Genomic DNA, 22894 nt, shown 5'->3' on the forward strand with positions numbered 1-22894 from the left:
ATGCTGGCAACTAAATTGTGGACAAGCAAAACAGAATTGTATACACTCAAATCCTTTTTTGGAATGCAGGTCTTCAATAAACATCACCGAAGTAAATGTGTTCATCTGTTTTGGGGTAAGAAATGGACTACAGTTATGTTAAGTTTGTATTAAATATTTTGAACAAAGTCCGAGCTCACTTAATTATTTAAAGATCATACCCTACAGCAAGACCTCCTCAGGAGTCAATATTTTTACAAGGAATTTCCTCACCCTGAAATGTTTTCATTTGTATTTGGGTAATTATTTGCTGTTGATAGGGACAAGGCTGGTCGTTTATTGTGTCTAAGTTTAGCAGCAAAAATTCCTAACTCCCAGACTTTGAAATGCTCCTACCCGACTAATGCTGAAGAGAAGTCCAGGCCTGCCAGTGCAGACCCCAGTGAAACAGTATCTTAGCCTCCAGTAGAAGAGATGCTCAGAGACAAAGGTGATGAGCGAAAGCCCCATGGCAGTGGCCAGCATGTAGAAGACACCTGCCATGTTATCCACGTCCAGCTGACTGGACATCACCTCGTTCTTCTCATTGTGGCAAATGCCAGTCAACCATTGAGCCTCTAATTCCTCCATTTCACCTGAGAGGAGAGAAAAGAAAGCACAACTTCACCCCTCGTTTCTCAAGATTAAGAGGTGCTTTAAGTTGGGGGTACTTGACAGTCTTGCGGGGAGTCCTTGCCGAACACTTTGGCTTAAATGTACGAAGAAAAAAACAAAAACAACACAAAAAAACTCGACAATCCTTTGAGTTTGCGGGATATAAAATTTCAATGAAAGCAGAGTAGTCATAAAACAACAACTGATGTGTTACCACTTTTTGCATTCCTCCATCTTCCCTCTAAAAGACGTTAATCCTTTCTCCTCTCCTTCCCTTTGAATGGTTTGCGATTTTAAGTTTGGGTCTGTAATTAAATGCAAGCCGTAAAACTGAAGCTCCAATTGGGTGTTTGTAAGCATTTATAGGACCCACAAAAGATGAAAAAAAGAGAGCGAAGAACAAAATAGGATCTCATCTAATCAAAGAAAGTGCTTTCATGCTTAAATTATGATAAAAGGTTTAGGGCATCCACTTAAAGCGTGCCTGGGAGGTTTTGTAGGGGAGCAAACGTAGCAGTTTGTAATTTACAGCCATTCGGTTTCCACTCTGTACTCTTTGATGGATTGTTCTAGACAGGGTTAACAGTAAAAATAATATAAACCCAATCAGTATACGATGTAATATTGCTTGTCAAGAAATAACTACACAATTATTTTGCAAATAACTAATTCACTGGCAACTCTGACAGTGAATGGAAAATTGATTGGCATTGTTTGGCATCTATAACTGCCAATGACAGGCAATATGTGAAGAAAGCAATAAAAGATAGCAGTCAAAACATCTTTCACAGAGTTCTATGATCCAGAGTTTTGAATGTTGATTTTTTTTTTTTCGTTTATATGTTGATTAAATGATGGTACAGAAGATGCCTCTGGTTGGAAGTTGGATGATTTGGGTTTTAATTTTGATGTGTGAAACAAACTTCATCATCTCATTCAAGAGCCAAAACACACTTCTGTTAAAAAAAAATCCTGTTGCATTTTGCAACAGCCAATAGCAGTCCCCTTTGCGATGTTAATAGGTGGTTGAAGAGTCCATAACATGTCCGCAGTCGTGTTGAGTGAAATGCAATAACTGGTAAAAAAAAACTGTTAAAATATACTTTGTAAATATTAGAGCTTTTAAAGGATGTATAGCATAAAGTGAATTCATACAGCCGATTGCATATTCATTAGGAGGAACAATTGAAGCAGCTGGAACTGTTGTAATAACATACCTGTCACCCTTCACGGCTCCATGCCCGTACAAACTGTCGTATTTTTCAGTACAAAATACAAAATAATCATACGAAATCTTTTTTTTTTCCGGAATGATGCATTGTGGGAAATCCCCAGGCGGCAGACACATGCGATTGACAAATTTACGTTTTTCCTAACAGATTTCCGGTCACACAGACATTTGCGGCTGAATCACGGCCAGAAATTTGAGGCGGACGCTATTGGACGCATTGAGATCGCCATACAGACGAGATACAGCAGTGCTTAACACGCAGTCGGAAATTCGCGCGCGGGTGGCAGCGCGGAAAAGTTTTGCGCTGCTCAATTCTTCAGAGCGCGGGAACACAGCCTTTCACGAGCGTATCGAGGCTGAACCACGGCCAGAAATTTCTGGCCGTGAAGCAGACACTGTTGGGCGATGTTGGACGTTTTGAGACCGCCATATAGACGAGATACAGCAGTGCTTTACTCGCGGTCGGAAATTCACACGCGGTTGGCCGCGCGCTAAACTTTTGAGCTGCTCAAAAGTTTGAGCACGTGTTAAACCGCGTGCCGCACACGTGGTCAACACGAGGTAATGACGCGGAAATGACGCGGAACGACGTGCTCTGGCCGCGGCCAGGGCATGGTTACACATGGGTAGGACGGGAAATTTCAGCGGGTAATCGTGGGTTGAGCATGGTAATAGCATGTTCTGGGCCTGTATCGCGGTGTTACGCGTGTGACGGTCAAACGCCTTTCTCCGCGTATATACAGCGCGATTTGCCGAGCACACGTCAGTTGTGCTCGAGACGTCAAGGGGGTGAACATGGATCCCCGTCAGCGTAGTGACCTTGTCTTAATCCATTTTTATTTCTTGACATTTCTTTTCAAGATAATAAAATAAAAATGATGCCATAGCTTGAAATCTTGATCTTCACGGGACTGCGTCTTGAGCGGTTATGATTTCTACAGCCCGGTGTTATCCGAGAAATGCATCCCTGCCGAGATTTGCATCCCATCGCTACTACAACCACTTTTACCTCGTTTTATCTCACTTTTAGGGAATGTAATGGCGAACATATAACCAAAACCACTTCGTCTTGCATTTGTTGGGAATGTAATACAGCTTAAACCATTCCGTCTTTGTTTTTGTTGTGAACGTAATCGAACGGTAAATCCTCCCCCCCTTGCGTGAACGCGCATTCTGCTGCGCTTCCAACAAAAGTGATTGTATTCTATATAAATGCTTATTAAAACAATAAAGCGAGCTAATTATAACAATTGGGAGATCCTAGTCTATATAACGCGTTTATTTAAACAATAAAGTGCGATCGTATTCTACAAAATGCGTTTGTTAATGCGGATGAAAAAGTCAAAAGCGATCGCAGCAGAATGCGCGTTCACGCGAGGGTGTGGGGGGGTGTGGGTGTTGCGTAGGAGTCGGATTTGGGCACAACACCAGCTCGGGAGCTTTTATACCCGTGCTCCACACGAGAAAATGACGCAGAAATGACGTGATGAGGTAGTGGAATAGTCACCGGCGTCTGTTTTGCGGGCATACCACCGATAAACAGCGGGTTGGCCAATTTTGCACATTTTCCATCGCGGGCAATCACGGGCAAAAAAAAAACGCAAAATTTTAGCCGTGATTCAGCCGCAAACGGCTGTGTGACCGCCCCCTAAAATGCATAAAAAAACGTACTTTGTACGGCAAAACCGTACAGGTTGACAGGTATGTAATAATCAAATGTGTCACTGCATATATAGGCATGATTGCATGAGTTTTCTTATTGCAGTCATTTATATCTCCTTCATTGTCTTAGTTGCAAAAAATACACCTTGTGATTATACATATATTTGAGTGTAATTATAGTCATTTACTTTTCGTTATAATCACTTGACTTTTCAATATATCTATTGATTCCATCATCATAAATTTGTCTCCATATAACAGAGCTGGTGTTTTTGTTTTAACCAGCTCCGTTGGTTATTGTCAGCTATTTTGACTGTGAAGCTTGTGAAACCAAACAACTTTGTCCTCCACTCACGGGCCCGTAAAATATTTAGTTTTTTGATTGTTTTGTTCGTCTCAGCAAAATATTAAGTTAAGCTATTGAATTCAGAGTGAACAGAATGTTAAAGATGTAAAATATGCGCTCTCTTTGAAGAAGCTCTATGTGCGGTCAATTACATTTCTTGCCCGTAGATGAGCATCAAAAAGTAACAATGCTTGTAAGAAATAACCATTGCACGTGGGTACTTGTGTATGTTTCTTACCATCTCCAATGATAGCCAGAATAGCCAGATCCACCTGTCGTTTCCAGTAGGACCCTTTTTGGAGAGCGATGCCGTATCCGGTAGTGGCAAAGATGTACCTGAGCGCAACAAGGTCCAAATGTATGCACACAAACAAAAATTATTTTTATCCTCATCTTGAACTTGATAAATCACATTCTCTCCGTATTACATTAAACTGAATTGTGATGACATAAACATGCACAGGATATCAAATTGCATACTTTACTTTCTCCTCCAGGGCTCCCCCTAAAGTTGTACAAATCAACAATAGTAATTCATATTTGTTAAGGATTTTAGAAGATTCCGGACAAGCCCGTTATTTTTACAAACCGCCTTTGTTGGTGATCAGTGGTTGTCATTAAAATGACAACAATGGCTTATATTTTGTGTTACTCCACATTTCTGCTTTCTAGTAGAAAATCAGGAAGCTGCGTAGTTCATGCCAGGGCCAACTATAAATGTAGTCCATTGGAGCGTTAAATCCCTTCCTGTCAGATTAGTTGAGAATGACGCAGCTGATTAGCTAAGCTGCGATTTTTCTGACACTACTGATTCCTTTTTATTGTGTTCAGAAGAAGAATTCAAATATCAAATCTAGACTACAAGGAAATCAATACTTTTTCAAGATAAGGTGAACATGTTCAGCTAGAAACAGGACTAAACAGAGCAAAGTCCTATTGTAAAAGTATATACTGTATAGCAGTGGTCAACCTTTTCTGTATCACACACCGGTTAAAATATCTAAGAGTATTCTCGTGACCCGGCCCACTAAAAACATCACTGATAATAAAAACAACAATAATGGTAAAAGCAATCGTTAAGGGCTGTATTAAAAGACCACAGGAGATCTAGATGACATGAGAAAAGGCATTCCATTTTTTTGCTCATCATTACACTATTTTTATTCTCTGTACCACATTGTTGCACCTTTTTTTTTATCTTGTAGGTGCATTTAGATGGTCAATCGTTATACAACATTGTTTTGACTAAACACTTTCCAGTAATGCCCCAAAACGGTGCAATGGAGTGTTATTGAAAAGCCAAAACAGTGCTGTTAGAAGGTAAGATCTTATACCTGAGACTAACCAAAACCAGAAATATAAAATATGTTGACGTTTATGCAGTCTTGTTTAACTAAGGTTTTGTTACAAAAGACAGGCGTCAATTGAATCTTTCTCCTTCATAAGGATCACAGTATGTGGCACTGCCACTGAGCGGTCCGCCGCACCACAACTGAGACAGGGGCTGGTTCAGCCAAAATCACCCCTCCTCGTGATATTTGTCGCTTGCTTCGGTTGGGCAAAACTAGTTAATTGGTCAGGCTGAGTCGGGCTTTAATACTCGTGGACCTGGGTTGGGTAGGGCTGGAATTTGTTTCTACCCTGAATAAATACAGGATGAAATAAAATCTAATGCCTGTTGCTTTAACATCTACAATTCTAGTGGGCTTGTGGCTAGATTTTTAGCGCTATCACCGTTGTGATCCGGGTTCAATTCCCGCTCCATCCAATGCTGAGTAGACGGGTGCAGCAATAATTGACAACTGACCAAGCAATGCTCAATTTCGGTGATACGCTACCGTAAAACAATGGCACGAATGGTTTTGAATATGAACAAATTAACCTTGATTATGCAAAACCAAAGGCATTTTTTTTCCTCCCTGTGTGAACAACGTCCCTGTTCCAGTCCATGGCCCAGTGGTTGTCGACTACTGCTGTGGAGTAGAGGTTTAAACATATAGCATAACCTATATTGGAAGACTACTTTGGATTGGTCTTTACCTCTCAGACTGAGAAGGAATCCTTTGCCTTTAATATAAACCAAGACTCGTGTGCTATGTGTCAATAGAGGATAACAAATTTTTATCCATCAGTGCAGCTTCTGAGTCGCTAATCAATCTTGTTAATCTGATTTAACTGAAACAACACTGACTGCTCATACACATAAGTGATGTTCCTGTTCTAAGTAAAACAATTGATGCATAATAAGATTACCGTAAGATTCGGACTATAAGGCGCACCTGATTATAAGTTGCACCCAGAACATTTTGAAAGAAAAAAATGTTTTGTATATATGTAACAGAGTTGAAATTTGATTGTTTTGAATGTTTTTTTTGAATTCTTACAAAATCTGTGTTTTTGTTGTATTACTGTTAATATTCCGGTACCTCATTCAGTTGTTAAGTCATGGGCGTCTGCGACTGTTTTTTTCGTTTGGCACTTTATGGGCTTCAGCGCTTGCCGTAGCTTAAGTGAATTTGTAAGCGTTGAAGGTAAGATGTGCCCAATATCAGTTGGATTAAAAAAATGCATATTTTGCTAGACATTTGAGCTGCTTTCGAAATTATTTTTGTATATAAAGATATATAAGTTGTTCTAAATGATGTATATTAAAAAAGCACTAAATAAGAAGTTGAGCAATACAGCTTGAAATGAAGATGCAACGTGTTTTGATGCAAACACGCCACGAGGTGCGGCCTGTTGAGTGATGACCCGTTCTTTTGTATCTTTAATATTTTAGATAATTGCAGTCGTGAACAGAGGCCCCTGACTTTTGTATTGTTTTGTTTATTGAATGCAGGTACGTGTGAAAGTTATGTTCATTGTTATTATCGAAGTTTCATTATTAATGTGCTCGCATGTTGTCTGCTTGCCGTAGCTGAAGTGAATTTGTAAGCGTTGAAGATAATTGCAGTCGTGAACAGAGGCCCCTGACTTTTGTATTGTTTTGTTTATTGAATGCAGGCAATAAACCCAGAGATTGTGAAACCTTGTGTCGTGCATGAAAGAGGGTAACTACACATACATAAGCCTCAGACGACTGAAAGCTGCACACACATTGAAACATGATATATCTACAAAGAAAGACGTTACACAGAAAGAGTTTTAATCACACATGGTACCTTAACATTAAGGCTCAGCCGGCCCGCCGGTGGGCCGCCAGACTTTTGATAAACAAATACGTGACTATATGATGTCACCAGTCACTGGAATACATCATTCCACATATCATTGGAAAGCAAAAACTCTTGGGATTCAAGATTTAAAATATACTCATAAGAGAAACATCACAATTGGCCGGAAACAAGATACCCAAGAACCAAAAAGCCGGTGTAACTCACCATTACGTCCCCTGGGCTGCCTTCAACTTCTTTGAATGTCCGTGAAAATTGCTTGGTTATCAAGGACAATCCATAGAATCCAGTAGTGCAAAATATGTAACCCATAACACGCAATAATGCCGACGGATGAATCGGAATCCGCCTTAAACATCTCTGCTTTGTTAGACGTTGCGTCTTGTAATCAGTTCGTTTCGCCACATTCTTTACGTTAACAAATAACCAGACTCGTAAAATTATTCCAAAGATGGTAGTTTGCGCTCACCTTTCGATTTACACCTTTTTCATGACGAGGGTTTGTTCATGCTAGTATTGTTCATGAACAAAGTATAAAGTTACATTAAACCTGCGTCTTTCTCGACACATATATTCCAAGTGTCTCACTCTTACCTTTACTGCCCGGGCGCCCATGGCCGCCGTAAAAAAAAAAACAGTGCATGAATTGGCGGCACTGTTGCATAAGCCGCAGGGTTGAAGGCTTGGAGTCACGGCTTCTAGTTCGAATTTCATGATAGAATATTAATAATTTCATTACATCATTCTCTGACATTGACTGCATTCAAAGTAAGATTGGGCCTAAAAAATCCAAACCGACTGAGGCCCATGCTATTAAAGCCCAACCCAGCCTGAGTCCGACCAATAAACGGGATTTGTAGGACCGATCTAGAAGAAAACCTGAAATTTCATATGTTATCTATAAGGAAGGAGAAGTGATGTACGACAATAAATTAGAAAACAATCATATTTAACGGAATTTAAGTTAAACAAGACTGTCAAAACATTTACATACAGTATTTTATAGTTATGTGTCGGTAGATAGTACATTAACCACCAATTTTCCATTATTGATGGTTTTTCGTTGAGAGTTGACGGCAACATTTTAAGAAGATCTGTCATTATAACGGGTTAGAAATTGTGACACAAACCACAGCACCAGTATGTCCTTAAAACTATAGCACAACACTTAAATAGAGAGAGAGGTAGAGAGAGAAGGAAGAACAAGAGCAAGTGAAATGCATTTTTTGGTTCGATTATGGATCCATTATTTTTAACATATATTTATTTATTTTTTTAAGAAAATAGCGAGAGAGAGAGAGAGAGAGAGAGAGAGAGAGAGAGAGAGAGAGAGAGAGAGAGAGAGAGAGAGAGAGAGAGAGAGAGAGAGAGAGAGAGAGAGAGAGAGAGAGAGAGAGAGAGAGAGAGAGAGAGAGTAGCCTGGCCCACCTGAACGTAAAGATTGACATTTAAGGCCCTGGCTTAAGATTTTACTCTTAATTGAAAGTAATTGCCAATGACATCTACAATCGTCAATGGCAACATCAGTTAGAAGAAGGGGAGAAGAATAGTGATTCAGAGATCAATATTTCGGTGTCATTGTTACGATTGGCCGGGGCAAAAGAAAGAAAGAAAAATTCAGTTACCCGCTGCCAATGGTCACCAGCTTACATCCTTCATCTCTGCCCGCCATGTAGTTCAACACCGCGGCATCATAGATGAACGCATCCAGTTTACTGCAAGAAAGGGGGGATCAGACAAAAGGGAGGGGACAATAAACACAACATGTGGGCGGTCAAATTGTTTTTGAGCACAAATCGCCCTCCGAATGTTCAGTTTGCGGGGATCATTTAGGTAGTATATCATCTTCGATAGGACTTCAATCCGAGCGTTAACCGACTCAGAGGACACAAAGAGGAGGGGCAGTTCCGTAAACACACTTCAGTGGTAATAAGGCCTCGGAGGCATCGAGTCAACAAACTTTAGATGAACGCAAACATTCACCCTATCCTGTTTTGCTCTCTCGCTTTTAACTCACACACATCTGCAGAGCCCTGACATTTTCACTGTAACTGATACTAGCATGAACACACACACATTTACGCCCAAACCTGCTAATAGTTCGGCGACCGCCTGGCATTTACGGATTGTCAGATCAGCCCTTTACCAAGGCTCAAAGGAAATAGTTAAGCTTTGTAATTATAGCTTAATCTTGCACTGGGTTGATCCATACAAAGACTGTGAATCTGTAGTTTAAAATAAATGTGTCAAGATGACAGCCTGAGTGACCTTTGCGGCAAGCCAACAAGTTTTCAGTGTCCCACAATATACTGGTATACTAAGACTAATGCTTGCTCTTCAAAAATGTTTTACTGTCAAATTAATAACTCTTTTAAGAGTTTAAAGTATCCTTATGGAAATATATTACATAAACTCCTTGACGTTCCTGTAAAATTAGCTCAAATTCCAATCCAAGACGTAGCCAAAGTAAATTGAATGATGTCTTAAACTGGAAAATATGGACGGTTTTGGTCTCTTTTGAAAAGATAACACTCAGAAGTTTTGTCACAAAACTGAAATTATCACTGTAAAAACATATAGAAGGTTTTTATTCTAGCCTGATTTTTTTCAGTAAAATGACTGCAGATGAGTGTAGCATGAGCATCTTAGCTAGAAAACAGGTGAGCCAATAGTTTGAAGCTGTACCTGGTACCTTGCCAAATTTGATCATAATCTGAAAATTAAACATTGTATTTTACACATTTTGCTAAGTGTAGGTTCAAGTGCTTCCAAATGTGGCCATTTGGAGACAACCAGTTTACAACTCTAAAATCTTTGCAAATGTGTAGTATTTTGGCCGATTTTGTATACATTGTGAACGAGTTGCAAACATTTGAGTTATCTTTTCGTGTCTCTATCACTTTTATACACACTTGGTATGTGCAAATGAATCACTAGTGACGTTACACACGCTTATTTTGAATTGGTCACTATAGGCTAAAGTTATTTGGAAGTAAAGAAAGCCTTGTACTTTCTATCAATACAGTCCCTCATTAGCTAATGCCGACTGTGGACCATTAAAAAAAAAAACAACCTGCTATTGGCCAAAAGTGGTGCCAATCAAACTCTAAGGTTCAGAGGCTAAAACCCCATAGAAAATAATTGTCGTAGTCTGTTCATTTGTAAACAGGATATATGGGGCAAAACAGACAGCTTGCAACAAGGAACCTTCTTTGATGCAGAGATGCTTTTAGGCTGATTTTTTTTTCTGGCAGCAGTGTATCGTGTGTTTTGTAGTAAATATTAAACACGGTTAAGTGCACTAGACACTCTCGGTTGTAAGGAGGCAATCGTTGTGTACTGTCATCAAATTTGATGGTTGCAAGACGACGTCTCTGGTGAGCCATAATTACGTCCCCTGGCCATCATCAAATGAGTTGAATGTCTGAAACATGGTTTTATTAGATCCAGGACAATAGAGAGAATACAAAAAATAAAGATTAAAAAAAGGCAATAAAAAATATTCATGAGATAATTTCTGCTTTGTTGGATGTTCATTGTTGTAATATATTCATTTTTTTTCAAAGGTCCCCTTTAATAGACTTGTACAATTATTCCCAATATGGGCACTAGCCTCTCACCTTTTGATTGACACTACTCTGGGCTTTTTTTCATGGTCCACGGCCTGCATTGGCCATATGGGCCTGTTTGATAAAACAGATTGTTTATCGTAGCTCAAAATATCTTCTGGCAATTGTAAACAATTTGAATGACGATTGACATATTGGTTAGCCAAGGAAATTCCCTACATAAATCTGTACACATTTACAGTGGGTATTCAAATCAGTGCCGCAAGTAAACGTGCGCGAGCCCAATCATGATTTATTTTTATTTTATTTTATTCATTATTACGCCTATGTGTGCACAATCATTGATTGACTTCTGGAAAGATAAATCAAACATTTACAACTCTTTCACAATGTCTAAAAATACACATTTGCAAAGGTTTTAGTGTTGTAAATCTCTCCTCTCCAAATGGCCACTTTTGAAAACACATAAACTTACCCTTAAAAAATGTGCAAAATACAATCTTCAGTTTTTCAGATTTTGATCATATTTGAGAATATACCAGGTAGGGTTTTAAAGTATTGTCTCACCTTTGTTATAACTAAGATGCCCACGCTACACTCATCCGCAGGCATTTAATTGCAAAAAAATAAAATGAATTAAAAAAAATGATAAAGTAGAGAAAAAACTGATTTGTGCGTGTTAACTCAGATTACTCAATGTTAGTACAGTTGTCATTGCAGTGATTATTTCAGGTTTGGGACAAAACCTCCGTTTTACCTTTCAAAACAAACCAAAACCGTGCTTAATCCACAAACACTTCAAGAACAGTATTTAATTTACTTTGATTGGAATTTTAGATTATGTGTACGTTGAGGCATATAATTTGTTCATCAGAATTTACTAACTTAGTATTAAATAATTATAAATTGCCTGTTAGCTTCATTTAATTTATTCTACCAAATTGTGCTGCTTCCATATGTGTACTTTCATATTTAAGCATTTAACCAAGTACATTTCGGGCAAATATGTTGCTAGAGTAATGAATCTACCCGGCGGCCTTCATTATCAGTTGTGCGGGACCTGTAGCATAAAATAGCTGTCAAAAAGCTGTTTTTTCAGTGGCTCAAGCCCATCAGATATAAAGTCGGCAACGCCAGGGCATTCTAGCATTACGTTATCACCTGTTCATTTCTAAGTGAAGAAAGGAGGATGGATTTTGTGTAAAAATTAATAGGATATTTGGTGAGTAAAATGTGGTCCATTCTTAGATAATATTGCAATTTTATTAGGTTCGTATTGATAGAGTTTTTTATATGTTGCAACTGTGGCCACAGTAAAGGTTTTATAGCCATCAAATAGTTACTGAGGGTTGGATTGATTAAAAAAAAAAGGCACAGGTGTGAAGTGCCTGTAACTGGTAATTGTAAATGGTCTGCATTTATATAGCGCTTTTCAAGTCACCCCCCCAAAGCGCTTTACAATGTGCTTCACACTTTCCCCGTTTACACACACTAAATAACCGATAAGAGCGTCAGCCAGGCAAGGCAACTACATGCATATCGGGGGCATTAGGGATTCAGTGTCTTGGCCAAGGACATACAACACAGAGGAGCTGGGAATCGAACCCGCCCACCTCTTGATCCCAATAACAGCTTTACCTCCTGGTATTAAGTAAAGCTGTGGCTTGTGATCGAGTAAGTTGAATCCCTTAACCGTTCGTAATATAGGTGAACCATTTCCTGTGGTGTGTCTTGGGCAAGTACAGCCTGGAAGTTCCCATCCCTCTCTGGGCCAACATATGTTTTAAACTGGTCTGGAACCAGGGACCTTTCACATGTTAGATGGGCGTGCTAACAAGAGTTAAAACAAAGCATAATAGGTTCTTAATGTTATTCACAACGAATCAATTATAAGACAACGGTTTTCAACCCAGTGTTAATCTGCAACTGTAAAACATTTTTCTACAGCCTAATTCTAAAGCTAAAACCACCTTAGCTGAGGATGGCTGTAAAAGGTGAAGCTCTGTTAACATATTTGGGCACAGGTCCATGCGGGTGGAACCATCTTCAAACTGTGTAATTGTGTGGAACTGCGGTTCATCACTTAAGGTCAGGAGCTCGAAGGAAACAGACCATCCAGGCTGTTATTTTGATGTCCGGATGTCAGTTGGGGTCTTCTCTGGAAGAGGAACTTACGCGCCTGCAATCCTACTATGAATTCATGATGGGGTCAATTTACGGCAACAAATGCTGCCAACAAAAAGACGTCCAAACACAGTCATCGAAAACGTAGTTATACACAGTCGTGAACACAAATGTTTAGGGTGCAGGTCCTTGAGTCTCAATTCTTATCTTATAACATTTTTGTATAGTAGGATCGTCTCATGCTGTTTCCCAATCATAAAGCCTCTTTCTTCCAAGCAACCTTTCCATGTTAGTCAGTTTAAGAGGTAACATTGATTGAGTTTTAAATTACTGGGAAGTATTGTGAAAAAAAATCAAAATGTAATTTGATTATTATAGAATCTCTACAACTGTTTTGCTTTAAAAAAAAAAAAACAACTTTGAAATATTAAAAAAAAAACCATAATGCATAATATTGCCCCGAAAATGAATTTGACCGCTTTAAAAACACATTACTCTTTAAAATAAACTACTGATGACAATTTGGCTAATGAACAAACAAACTTATTTTCCTGAAAAAGTTTTTCCTTAATTTCACATATCAGTGACGTTCAAATTATTTAAAGAAAACACAAAATAAACAAAACAAAAATAATGCCTCTTAAACAAAATGTAAAACGGAATTCAAACCTTTAAAAAAATCACGTACATGTTTTAAAAACATTATTTGACAAGTTTACAGAAAATTTGAAAATGGTAATGTTCACATTTTGTCAATGACTAGTTTCATATTTTTATGTAATGATTATCGTGTAAGAATAAGGTAGTAGTCTTTTTTAATGGGAATATTTTCTTCCTAGAAAACAATTTAGATCATTGTATTTATTTGTTCAGTTGTGCGAATTTACCTTTATTTAATAGGTAAATGAATAGAAACAAACATGTATAAAGATTTTCATCTATGTATTTTTTAAATACAGTGTGAATTGTTTGCTTTATACTGTCCCGAAAACGAGTGATAACAAGTACAAGAATAACACAAACTACAGAGATTCTAAGTGAATAAACGTACCATTTTACTTCTCATTTTTTGCCTAAGCCTTATAGAGGTTTTTGGGTACCCATTGGTGAGGCTCATGTTATGTAAATAAAACGTTATTTTCTCAATATACGAGTGTTTTAAAAATGCACCTTAATACCTTAGTCCATGTGTTTTTGCTTATCATTCAAAGCAATATTGTTTCTTTTTTAAATAAATGCAGGTGTTTACGTCTACAAGGTGCTAACTAATAAGCACTGTCCTTATGAAGTACTTTTCTGGTGCAAACCTGGTGGCAGATTCACTTCAGTACTTGTCCATTCACCCCAGCACAGCCGATCCCACCCCCAAGGAAAAAAAACTACATCAAATCGTTAGCTATGCAACTTTCAAAGTACGATCAAATGATTTCTAACCCCTTTTTGCACATAGTTTTGGTTCTGGCGGCTGCAGCAGATAGCGCGTGTTAAGCCCGTCAGCATTATGTCTGATCAGCGCTAATCCGGCCATCGAGCCTTAAACATCTGAATGCCGCAGCATTGCTCATCTGCTAATGCCGCCAAATAGAATTATCAATGAGGGAATTACTGCAGAAGCAGACCTGCTGGTAGTTGTTGAAGCGGAGATACACACATGTTTACTTTGTACAAGCTTTATGCTGAGCCTTTGTATGACCTTTGTATGATTTTATGTTATGGATTATATAAGTATATTGACTGTGAAGATTTGAATAGAAATATACCACCGTTTACAAGTTTAGGGTCGCTTAAACCTGATTTCTGAATCAAAAGCGCTGGGTTTTCTTGATAAGGATAACAGGAAACTAATCAGAAATACCCCTCATCCATTTCTATCATGGTAAATGACTTGAAGCTGGAGATATTTTTTTGCAATATCTACATTAGTGTGAAGAGGCACATTTCCAGCAAGCAGCATTCAAGTGTTATTCAAGTACATTGTGTTTGGTATATGTTTTAGAAGGCTCATAGATGGCTAGAAAACCCCGGTGCAATGATGAAAACAAAGCTGAAAACAGATTAGCTGGTTAGAAAAGCTTTATAACTGACCTGGCCGAGTGTCTTAAGCATCGCATTTCTGTGTCCTATTAAACTTCCAAAATTACCAGAAAAAAATATATCTCTAATATAAAACTCAACAGCGTATTATTGTTCTTTGAACTGAAAGTAATTCCATGGAAAAAATTGCCAAGAAACTGAAGATCTCCTGCAACGTTGTCTAATACACCTTTAAGAGGACAGCACAAACAGGGTCTAACCAGAGTAGAAAGCGGAGTGGGAGGTTTCACTGCACAACAAAGCAAGAGGACAAGTACATGAGAGTTTGTAGTTCGAGAAATAGATGCATTACAGGTACTGGACTTGCAGCTTGGTTAAATAGTATCCGCAAAAGACCAATGTACACATCTACAGTGAAGAGGCGACTCGCAAATGTGGTTTACAAGGCACAGTGTCAAATAAAAAGCCATATCTGAGAATGGGCAACAAAAGAAAGAGATTAATATGGGCAAAATTACACTGATATTGGAAAACAAATTTGTTAAATAAAATTGTGAAAAAACTAAATTGTCTGAATGACCCCAAACTTTCGAACGGTGGTAAATATAGTTAATATTTATTTGATTTAGTTCTCCTTTTTAAACATCTTAACTCATCCTAACCTTTGGTCAATCCACCTCTTCAAGCCCTTAATTAACACACCAGATTTACCTAATAGTGTATTTACCTACTAGTTGTCTAATCATCCAACTATTTTACCATTCCAACGAGACTTAGTAGGACTTTTTGAATTTCAACATCGCCAGCTCTAACACACAACACATACTGCAGCTGTCCCATTATAGAGACCAAGCACTAAAAATAGATGCTGCCTTTCCCAGTGAGGAGTCTCATTCATCCCCAGTCTCGCAGGAGCTGTCACATACGTAACAGCCAGCACAATCTTGCATCTACACACACATATATCCTAAGCACATGTACACTTTCCTGGGCTTGTGTGGGATTTGTGAAGGCACACTTGAGCCTTATCCAGCAGATACATATTTTCTATGTGTATAGTTCTTATTTATGGTGTCGCAGATTTTGGAAATTGGGCACCATGGCGGCGCAGTGGTTAGCGCATGTGCGGCACAGTTCATGTCTTGGGAACCTCCTGCATGGGTTCAAATCCAGCTCCAGACTTCCTGTGCGGAGTTTGTATGTTCTCCCCGTGTTGCATGGGTTTCCTCCGGGCACTCCGGTTTCCTCCCACATTCCAAAAACATGCATTTCAGGTGAATTGGCCGTTCCAAATTGTCCCTAGGTGTGAATGAGCGGGTGAGAGTTCTGTCCCCGTGTGCCCTGCGATTGGCTGGCAAACAGTTCAGGGTGTCCCCTGCCCACTGCCCGATGATTGCTGGGATGGGCTCCAGCACCCACGCGACCCTACTGAGGATAAGCGGTGTAGCTAATGAGATGAGATGAGATGAGATTTTGGAATTTAGTATTATCTCTTACTATTACAAAATCACAATCATCTTGCAGTCACACAAACACTCATGTCCAGTGTCTACTTACCCAGATTTTAGGCTGACAAGAGCATCCGTAACTCCTGTTTGGTGATACTTGACCATGTACTGGTGCATGGACGGGTAGTTCTTCCTGATGTTTCTCTCTGTGGAACCGTTTGGAACCGTGCCGAAGCGAAACGGGGGTGAGTATGCATACGGGTTCTGGAACTGTAGAAGAAAAACACAGAGTAGAAAAAGGGAAGGCTCCCGAGGATTGGATTGGGAGTGTTGTGAATCCTGAGAGTTACCAGTGTAATACAGAATTGCTTGTAAATGATTCCTAATGAGTAAACAGTGTTTAAATCAAATACATCAAACTAGAACAGTTCTTCACAAAACCCTAAACTATTTTTATATATTTTTGTGGATTCCTACTCTAAAATAAAAACATTTTTTTTGTTATATTTTTCTTTACTGAACTAATTATGAGTCATTTAGAAATAGGTTAAACATGATCTTTCATGTAAGTAAAAGCAAATTTCATGCATGCCAGAACAACCACCTTATTACCCCTTCGATCTAGAATTGTTTTCCTTTTCTGTTTTATTAATTCAGTTTCCAAAATGCAGTGCAGTTCCATGTCCTGGAATATCAAAATGCTACATATGTCTTTTACCTAATTGGGTTACCACACCATACCTGTCGACTTTCCCCACATTATGTTTGCTTCATTACAATTTGTGTACAAGGAAAAACAAAATCTCATTTTTTAGTGCTGTAATCCAGATTGTTTTTTGTCATTGTAGATTGTGGATATTCTAGCAGTACACTAATACATGTTATCCCTGATATAGCACTTATATTTCCCCCGTATTGTGCATATTGAGATTTACAAAGTTAAGCTCTGCCTTCCTTACTCTCATGCAGAGACGAGAGAGTTTTCAGCCATGTGAGGAAAGTACAAAAAGAAAATCAGAACTGAAACTCTGACATCTTTGTTGCAAATTAAACTAAATGGTGACCTTTTCTGTTACAAGGAAAAACACATCTGTACAACAGATGAAGTCTGGAAAATCCCGCACTGTTACTTATAAAAGGCAACAGTAAATTTACTGCAGATGGAGAACAAATTAATAAAGATGCTGAAATAATTGTACGTGGTTTTTTTATTCAGTACATAAAATAAACATATTTACAAAAACATTTTTTCCACAAAGTTTGTTTTTCTGTGAGTAAACAGGTTCTGTGTTGTGTTTCCAAGGATTAATATCGCTTAATAAGGGGAATTGCAATCATCCATCCATTATCTGCACCTCTTATCCTCAGTAGGGTCGCGGGGCCATCTCAGCTAACCTCTGGCGTTGGGCAGGGGACACCCTGAACTGGTTTGGCAGCCAGTCGCAGGGCACATAGGGACAGACAATTCGCTCGCTCATGATGCATGTTTTTGGAATGTGGGAGAAAACCAGAGTGCCCGGAGGAAACGCACTCAAGCACGGGAAGAACATACAAAGATCCACACAGAAGGTTCGATCTCATGACCTCAGAACTCAGAACTGTGCAGCACACGCGCTAACCACTGTGCCGCCGTGCTGCCGAATTTCAATCAATAATAAGGAAAACAATTGGCTGAAGTTGCCACACATTAACATGGATCTTATGGGATTTGAGAAGACGCAGTATGAAAAAAAATATTTATAAATTTCTTTAGTAAACACTTTTTTTTTTATTCAGACATATAACTTACACTTAAATTAAAATATAGTACTTCAGGGCCTAGCTTAGAGCCTTGGGGAATTTTATGAGTGATCTTTAATTTGTTGGATTGCACACACCCTTACACAACCTTTTTTAGTGTTGCGGCTTTGTTGATAAGTCATCCTTACTTATGTGCTTAAACACATTTGTTATCAATCCCATCGTCTCATTTTGCGCATGGAACAATAAAAACCAACTATTTCCCCCCCCCCACACACAACGTTACTGTTTATTGATTCTGCCGCATATTTTCCTCTTGTATTATAGTGACTGTATAGTGAGAACTATACTCCAGTATGATGCACTGCAAATAAAAGTGGAATCAGGACACGATGAGAGATAAGCCCCATTAGATATGAGTTCATATTTAGTGTAAAAAAAAATGAGAGGCACTTCAAATTTTAACTTTTTTTTTTGGTCTAAGTACTCGGCAACTAATTCTGTCCTCATAATTAAGGAAGTGAGACACAGGCACTTTGCTTTTGTAATTGATATCACTTCTCAGTTGCTCTCATTTCACACATTTCTTTAATGGATTTTTTATTTTGTCTTGGTCTACTTTCTCCCTCCGCTTTATTATACAAGTCATGCTGTTATGTAAGAAAGCGACTTGCTTTATTGAATGCTTGTCTTTCTACCTTTGTTGAGATTGTTTCTTGTAACAATATAAAATGGTTTAAATGAGTCAGCACATCATTTTTCATGCTTTCAGTTTTAGGAGATGGGCGTGGGCTAAAGCTACATATGCAGCTCATCTGCAATCGGAACTTTATAGAAGGGGAGCTGAATATTCCACTAGTTGTTGGATAATTCGTCCAGGCTTTTATTTCCTATAGACTGGTACCTCTTTATACAAGCTCAACTCGTTCCAGGATTGTGCTTGTAGAAAGAATTACTCATGAAAAGAGGACATTTTCCCGATATGGAATACCCAAAAAACGAATTGGCCTATTGTGCGGCACGGCGGCGCAGTGGTAAGCGCGTGTGAGGCACAGTTCTGAGGTCATGAGATCGAACCTCCTGCGTGGAGTTTGCAAGTTCTACCAAGGCTTGCGTGGGTTTCCTCTGGGCACTCCGGTTTCCTCCCACATTCCAAAAACATGCATGTCAGGTTAATTGGCTGGTCCAAATTGTCCCTAGTTGTGAAAGAGTAAGCGAATTGTCTGTCCCTGTGTGCCCTGTGACTGGCTGGCAACGAGTTCAGTGTGTCCCCTGCCCACTCCCCGAAGATAGCTGGGATGGGCTCTAGCCCCCCCGTGACCCTACTGAGGATAAGCGGTGCAGATAATGGATGGATTGATGGACAATTGGTCTATTGCCTTCTTCCCAAAAGCATCCGAGTGAACCCTAAATAGCTATAAAAAGAGTGTCGCGAATGTAACTATGCTTCTATGAGTTCTGTACGACAGCCAGAGGCGGATGCTTCAAGAACAGAATTTCACATTGGTGCATGCACAGTCCGAGAAATTCCAAAATTAGTCACTCTATTACACCTGTTTCCTCAGGAACTTCTCCAAATTCTGTCTCATCACAGGTACCTTACATTCAGAATCTTTTGGCAAAAACCTTAAGATTCCGACTGGTGGTCGCGCGGGGACTCATAGAACCGTAGTTACATTTGTAATGTTTGTTCTAATTTGTCCCTACTGAGCGGCAGAGGCATTGCTTCATGCGCATAATAACTAATACCAACGTAGTCGCGAGGAACCCCACACACAAATCTCACTGGGCAGCCTTGGTTGGACCAAAGACAACGCTGAGCAGTTGCAAAACCTGGCAAAAGTGCTACGCGGCGCCAGATGGGGCAGAACAATGCCTACCAGGGACAGGGACTAACCTGGTAGAATGGAAGTGCACCCATGAGGGGTGGCCACAGGCAGCATAATATGGGCAACAGTCCCTGCGATCCAGCGGGACAAGCAACTCTCCGACCAAACAAACTCCAGACAAGCTGTCACAACAAAAGGCGACCGGACGGATAGAAACTTGCTGTCGCGACAATGTAACAGTGCAACGCACACGAGGGACATAAGAGCCGCACCCTGCCACCTGATTGCTAACGCTCGCAGCGAGAGCCATGCGATCAAAAGAACGCAGCCCAACATGGAACCCACTGAAGGCCTGCCTCGGCAAACAGCACAAAGGGAGGCCAACAGTCCATCTGCACCAGCTGGGGACCCCTAGTTGGGCAGCACCGGAACGAAGCCGCCAGAGTGAGGCCGGCCAAGGATGCGGAAGTCTCGATTCACAGGGGAAGTAAGCTGAACATAAAACACCTGACCTGCAAGCAGGCAAACCAGGGAGTAACTGGATACAGGGCCGGCATCTCGACAACGCGCGCGCGGCCGAGATTATATGTGGTCATCCCGATGCTAGCGGTAAACTAGCTTGACAAAAACTCCCTGGCCTGCAAGCAGGCAAGCCGGAGAATAATCGGAAACAGCGCCGACATTGACTGCAGCGACAAAACAGGGCTAGAGAAGACCAGACACGGTAACACCCATGCTATTGGAAAGCTACGTAGGGCAAAATCCAACCAACCGCGACAAGTGGCGAGAAAAAAAAAAGCGAAAGGCCATAGTTGCAAACCCAAAAGGAGGCGAAGGCGAGCCAGAAACCAAGCCACAATGTCGGCAAGTAAACAAACCCCAGGCAGCCTTCTAGAAGGGCGATAAAACACGAAGCTCTGACGGAATCTGTCTTTAGGCTAATAGCAGTAGGGGTGGCACAAGCGCCAGTTCCTTCAATCGGAACACAGCGGTTTGATATGAGAATTAATAGACATTGCTGAGGACACAGGTGTGATGGAGTAACTTATTTTGGCATTTCTCAAACTGGTGAAATTCTGTGCTTGAATCAATCTGACCGTCGGTAGGGACGAAATAGAACACGTCTTCCTGATCACTAAAAACACTAATAGTAAACAAACATAAAAAATACAGTAATACAATCAATAAGATGACATTAATAAAATAAAAGCGAGTTCATTATGAGAACTGACCATGGTGTGCAGGTGGTGCGGAGGAAGGGGGGGCAAAAGCAAGGAGAAGTGACACAGATCGCATATCTGTCTTATTATGTTTGCTTTGTGTTTCATACGTGTTTTTGATCATTTCAAATCGTGTAGACGGCTCACTTCTTGCCCATTTTGGCTCTAATGCGGATTATTTTGGTTACTGGTAGCAGACAACGTTATCATAGAGTACTAATATTGTCGCAGTGTTCTCCATAACCTGTATTGCTGTAAATAGGTGCCGCATTACATATGTAAGGTTTGTTAAGGGGATTTAAAACCACTAATACTGTATGGGGACAGAGTTTTTACATCTTTTCTTGGCCAAATTCAAGCCCTTTTTAAGGACTTTTAAAGCCAATTTTAAAATTTCTCATTGAAATAAAAAATATAATATAGGTATTCTTATCATAGTTTTACTGATGAGAATTATTGAATAGTTTCTGTTATCATTATCTATATTGATCCCCCAACACTAAAGATCTATTTAAGGTGGGCGCAAGCCAAAGTAAGTATTTTCTTCGAACGTCTTTCTTTTAATTTTATTTGTCTTCATATCATATGATTTCTTCATTTCTTCAGTCTATCGAGTCAGACTGCCAATAAACAAGGCAGAAAGTTCAAGCATTTAGTACTTCACCCAAAATTCAAGCACTTTACAAACCTGTAAAACATAACATTGACAAGCATTTTCAAGGATTTCGGGCACCCATACAAACCCTGTGGGGAGTAATTTGCTGAGGTTGAACGGTATGAGATTGAGAGAATGATGACGATACTTAAGCACTTACTGTACACTTATGTTAAGTTACTGTAACTAAGATGAACACGCACGCACACACACACACACACACACACACACACACACAATAAGGAACTGTTCTCTTTGTAGCTATGCCTTAAGTAGTTTGAATGTGCAAACTGGAACGGGCTGATGCCGTCAGTGAGCAGTCATAATTGTTGAGCGGCGTCGAGTGTAGCCTCTGGGAATGCTTGTGACTTGGAGTTTCTGTCATCTGTGGAGTTAGGGTTTCTTTACAAATAAAACTCACATCGATATTCCCGAATTTAGAGGTGCTCGTATAAAGAGGTATCACTGTATCGTCCCATGCACATTTGGTGTCTGGCGCCAGTGGCAATCTACATTTAGCTTTTGGAATCAGACGACGGTACTTCATGCAACATACATTATTGAGAATGTAATCCCGATATTTCAACTTCTCCACCTACAAATCAATCAAAGTCCTCAAATTAACCATGAACATTGAACAACAGGGAAAGTTACTTTCTACACTCCCCTTTCGGTTTTATCTGAGTCATTGCTTCTGGATCCACCATCCCACCCCGATAAAAAGTGCGACCTAAATCAAGAAAAAAGTTTGTCTTGTATGTATTGTAAAAAAGGATTGTGTAATTCAAAATTGACATAATTTGTTTAATTATTTTTTATTTTATTTTTAATTCTATTGTTTGTTAATGCGAGGTCCATTTTAGCCTGGTCGTCCTGGAAGGGGGGGGGGGTTACCTCATGTGCGGTCCCTTCTCAAGGTTTCTTCTTATTTTCCTCATGGTGAGGTTTTTGAGTTTTCCCGTGCCCAGCATGTAGGTTTTAGATAAGGGGAGAGTGTCATAATAGTCTGTAGTTCCCAATAGTCTGTGGTCTGTGCAGTCTTTTGAGACTCTTTGTGATTAAGGGATATACAAATAAACATGACTTGACTTGACTTGAATTCACTGGAGTTTCCTTGAATCTTTAAGGAACGATCACAAGCAAAAGTAATTTGGTCGGATACTGTGGCAACCACCAATAACAACCGGGCATACAACTTCTCATGTCTGTGTTCCAATCTGGCCCTATTCT

At 39.7% G+C, this 22894-nt stretch overlaps 1 protein-coding gene across 2 annotated transcripts in view; it reads right to left on the reverse strand.

Moving 5' to 3' along the window:
• Positions 1–22894, reverse strand: part of grin2aa (glutamate receptor, ionotropic, N-methyl D-aspartate 2A, a) — a 224903-nt gene that overhangs the window by 5549 nt on the left and 196460 nt on the right. For both annotated transcript variants that reach the window (XM_088353451.1, XM_088353379.1), the window contains 4 exons: positions 16330–16490; positions 8671–8760; positions 4111–4208; positions 376–614 (listed from right to left, as the gene is read on the reverse strand). In XM_088353451.1, the coding sequence (XP_088209577.1) occupies positions 376–614; positions 4111–4208; positions 8671–8760; positions 16330–16490 (588 nt within the window). The remainder of the gene's footprint in view (positions 1–375; positions 615–4110; positions 4209–8670; positions 8761–16329; positions 16491–22894) is intronic.

This window comes from Urocampus carinirostris, chromosome 1, assembly GCF_059441175.1.
Source record: "Urocampus carinirostris isolate Australia breed hairy pipefish chromosome 1, RoL_Ucar_1.0, whole genome shotgun sequence".
NCBI lineage: Eukaryota > Metazoa > Chordata > Actinopteri > Syngnathiformes > Syngnathidae > Urocampus > Urocampus carinirostris.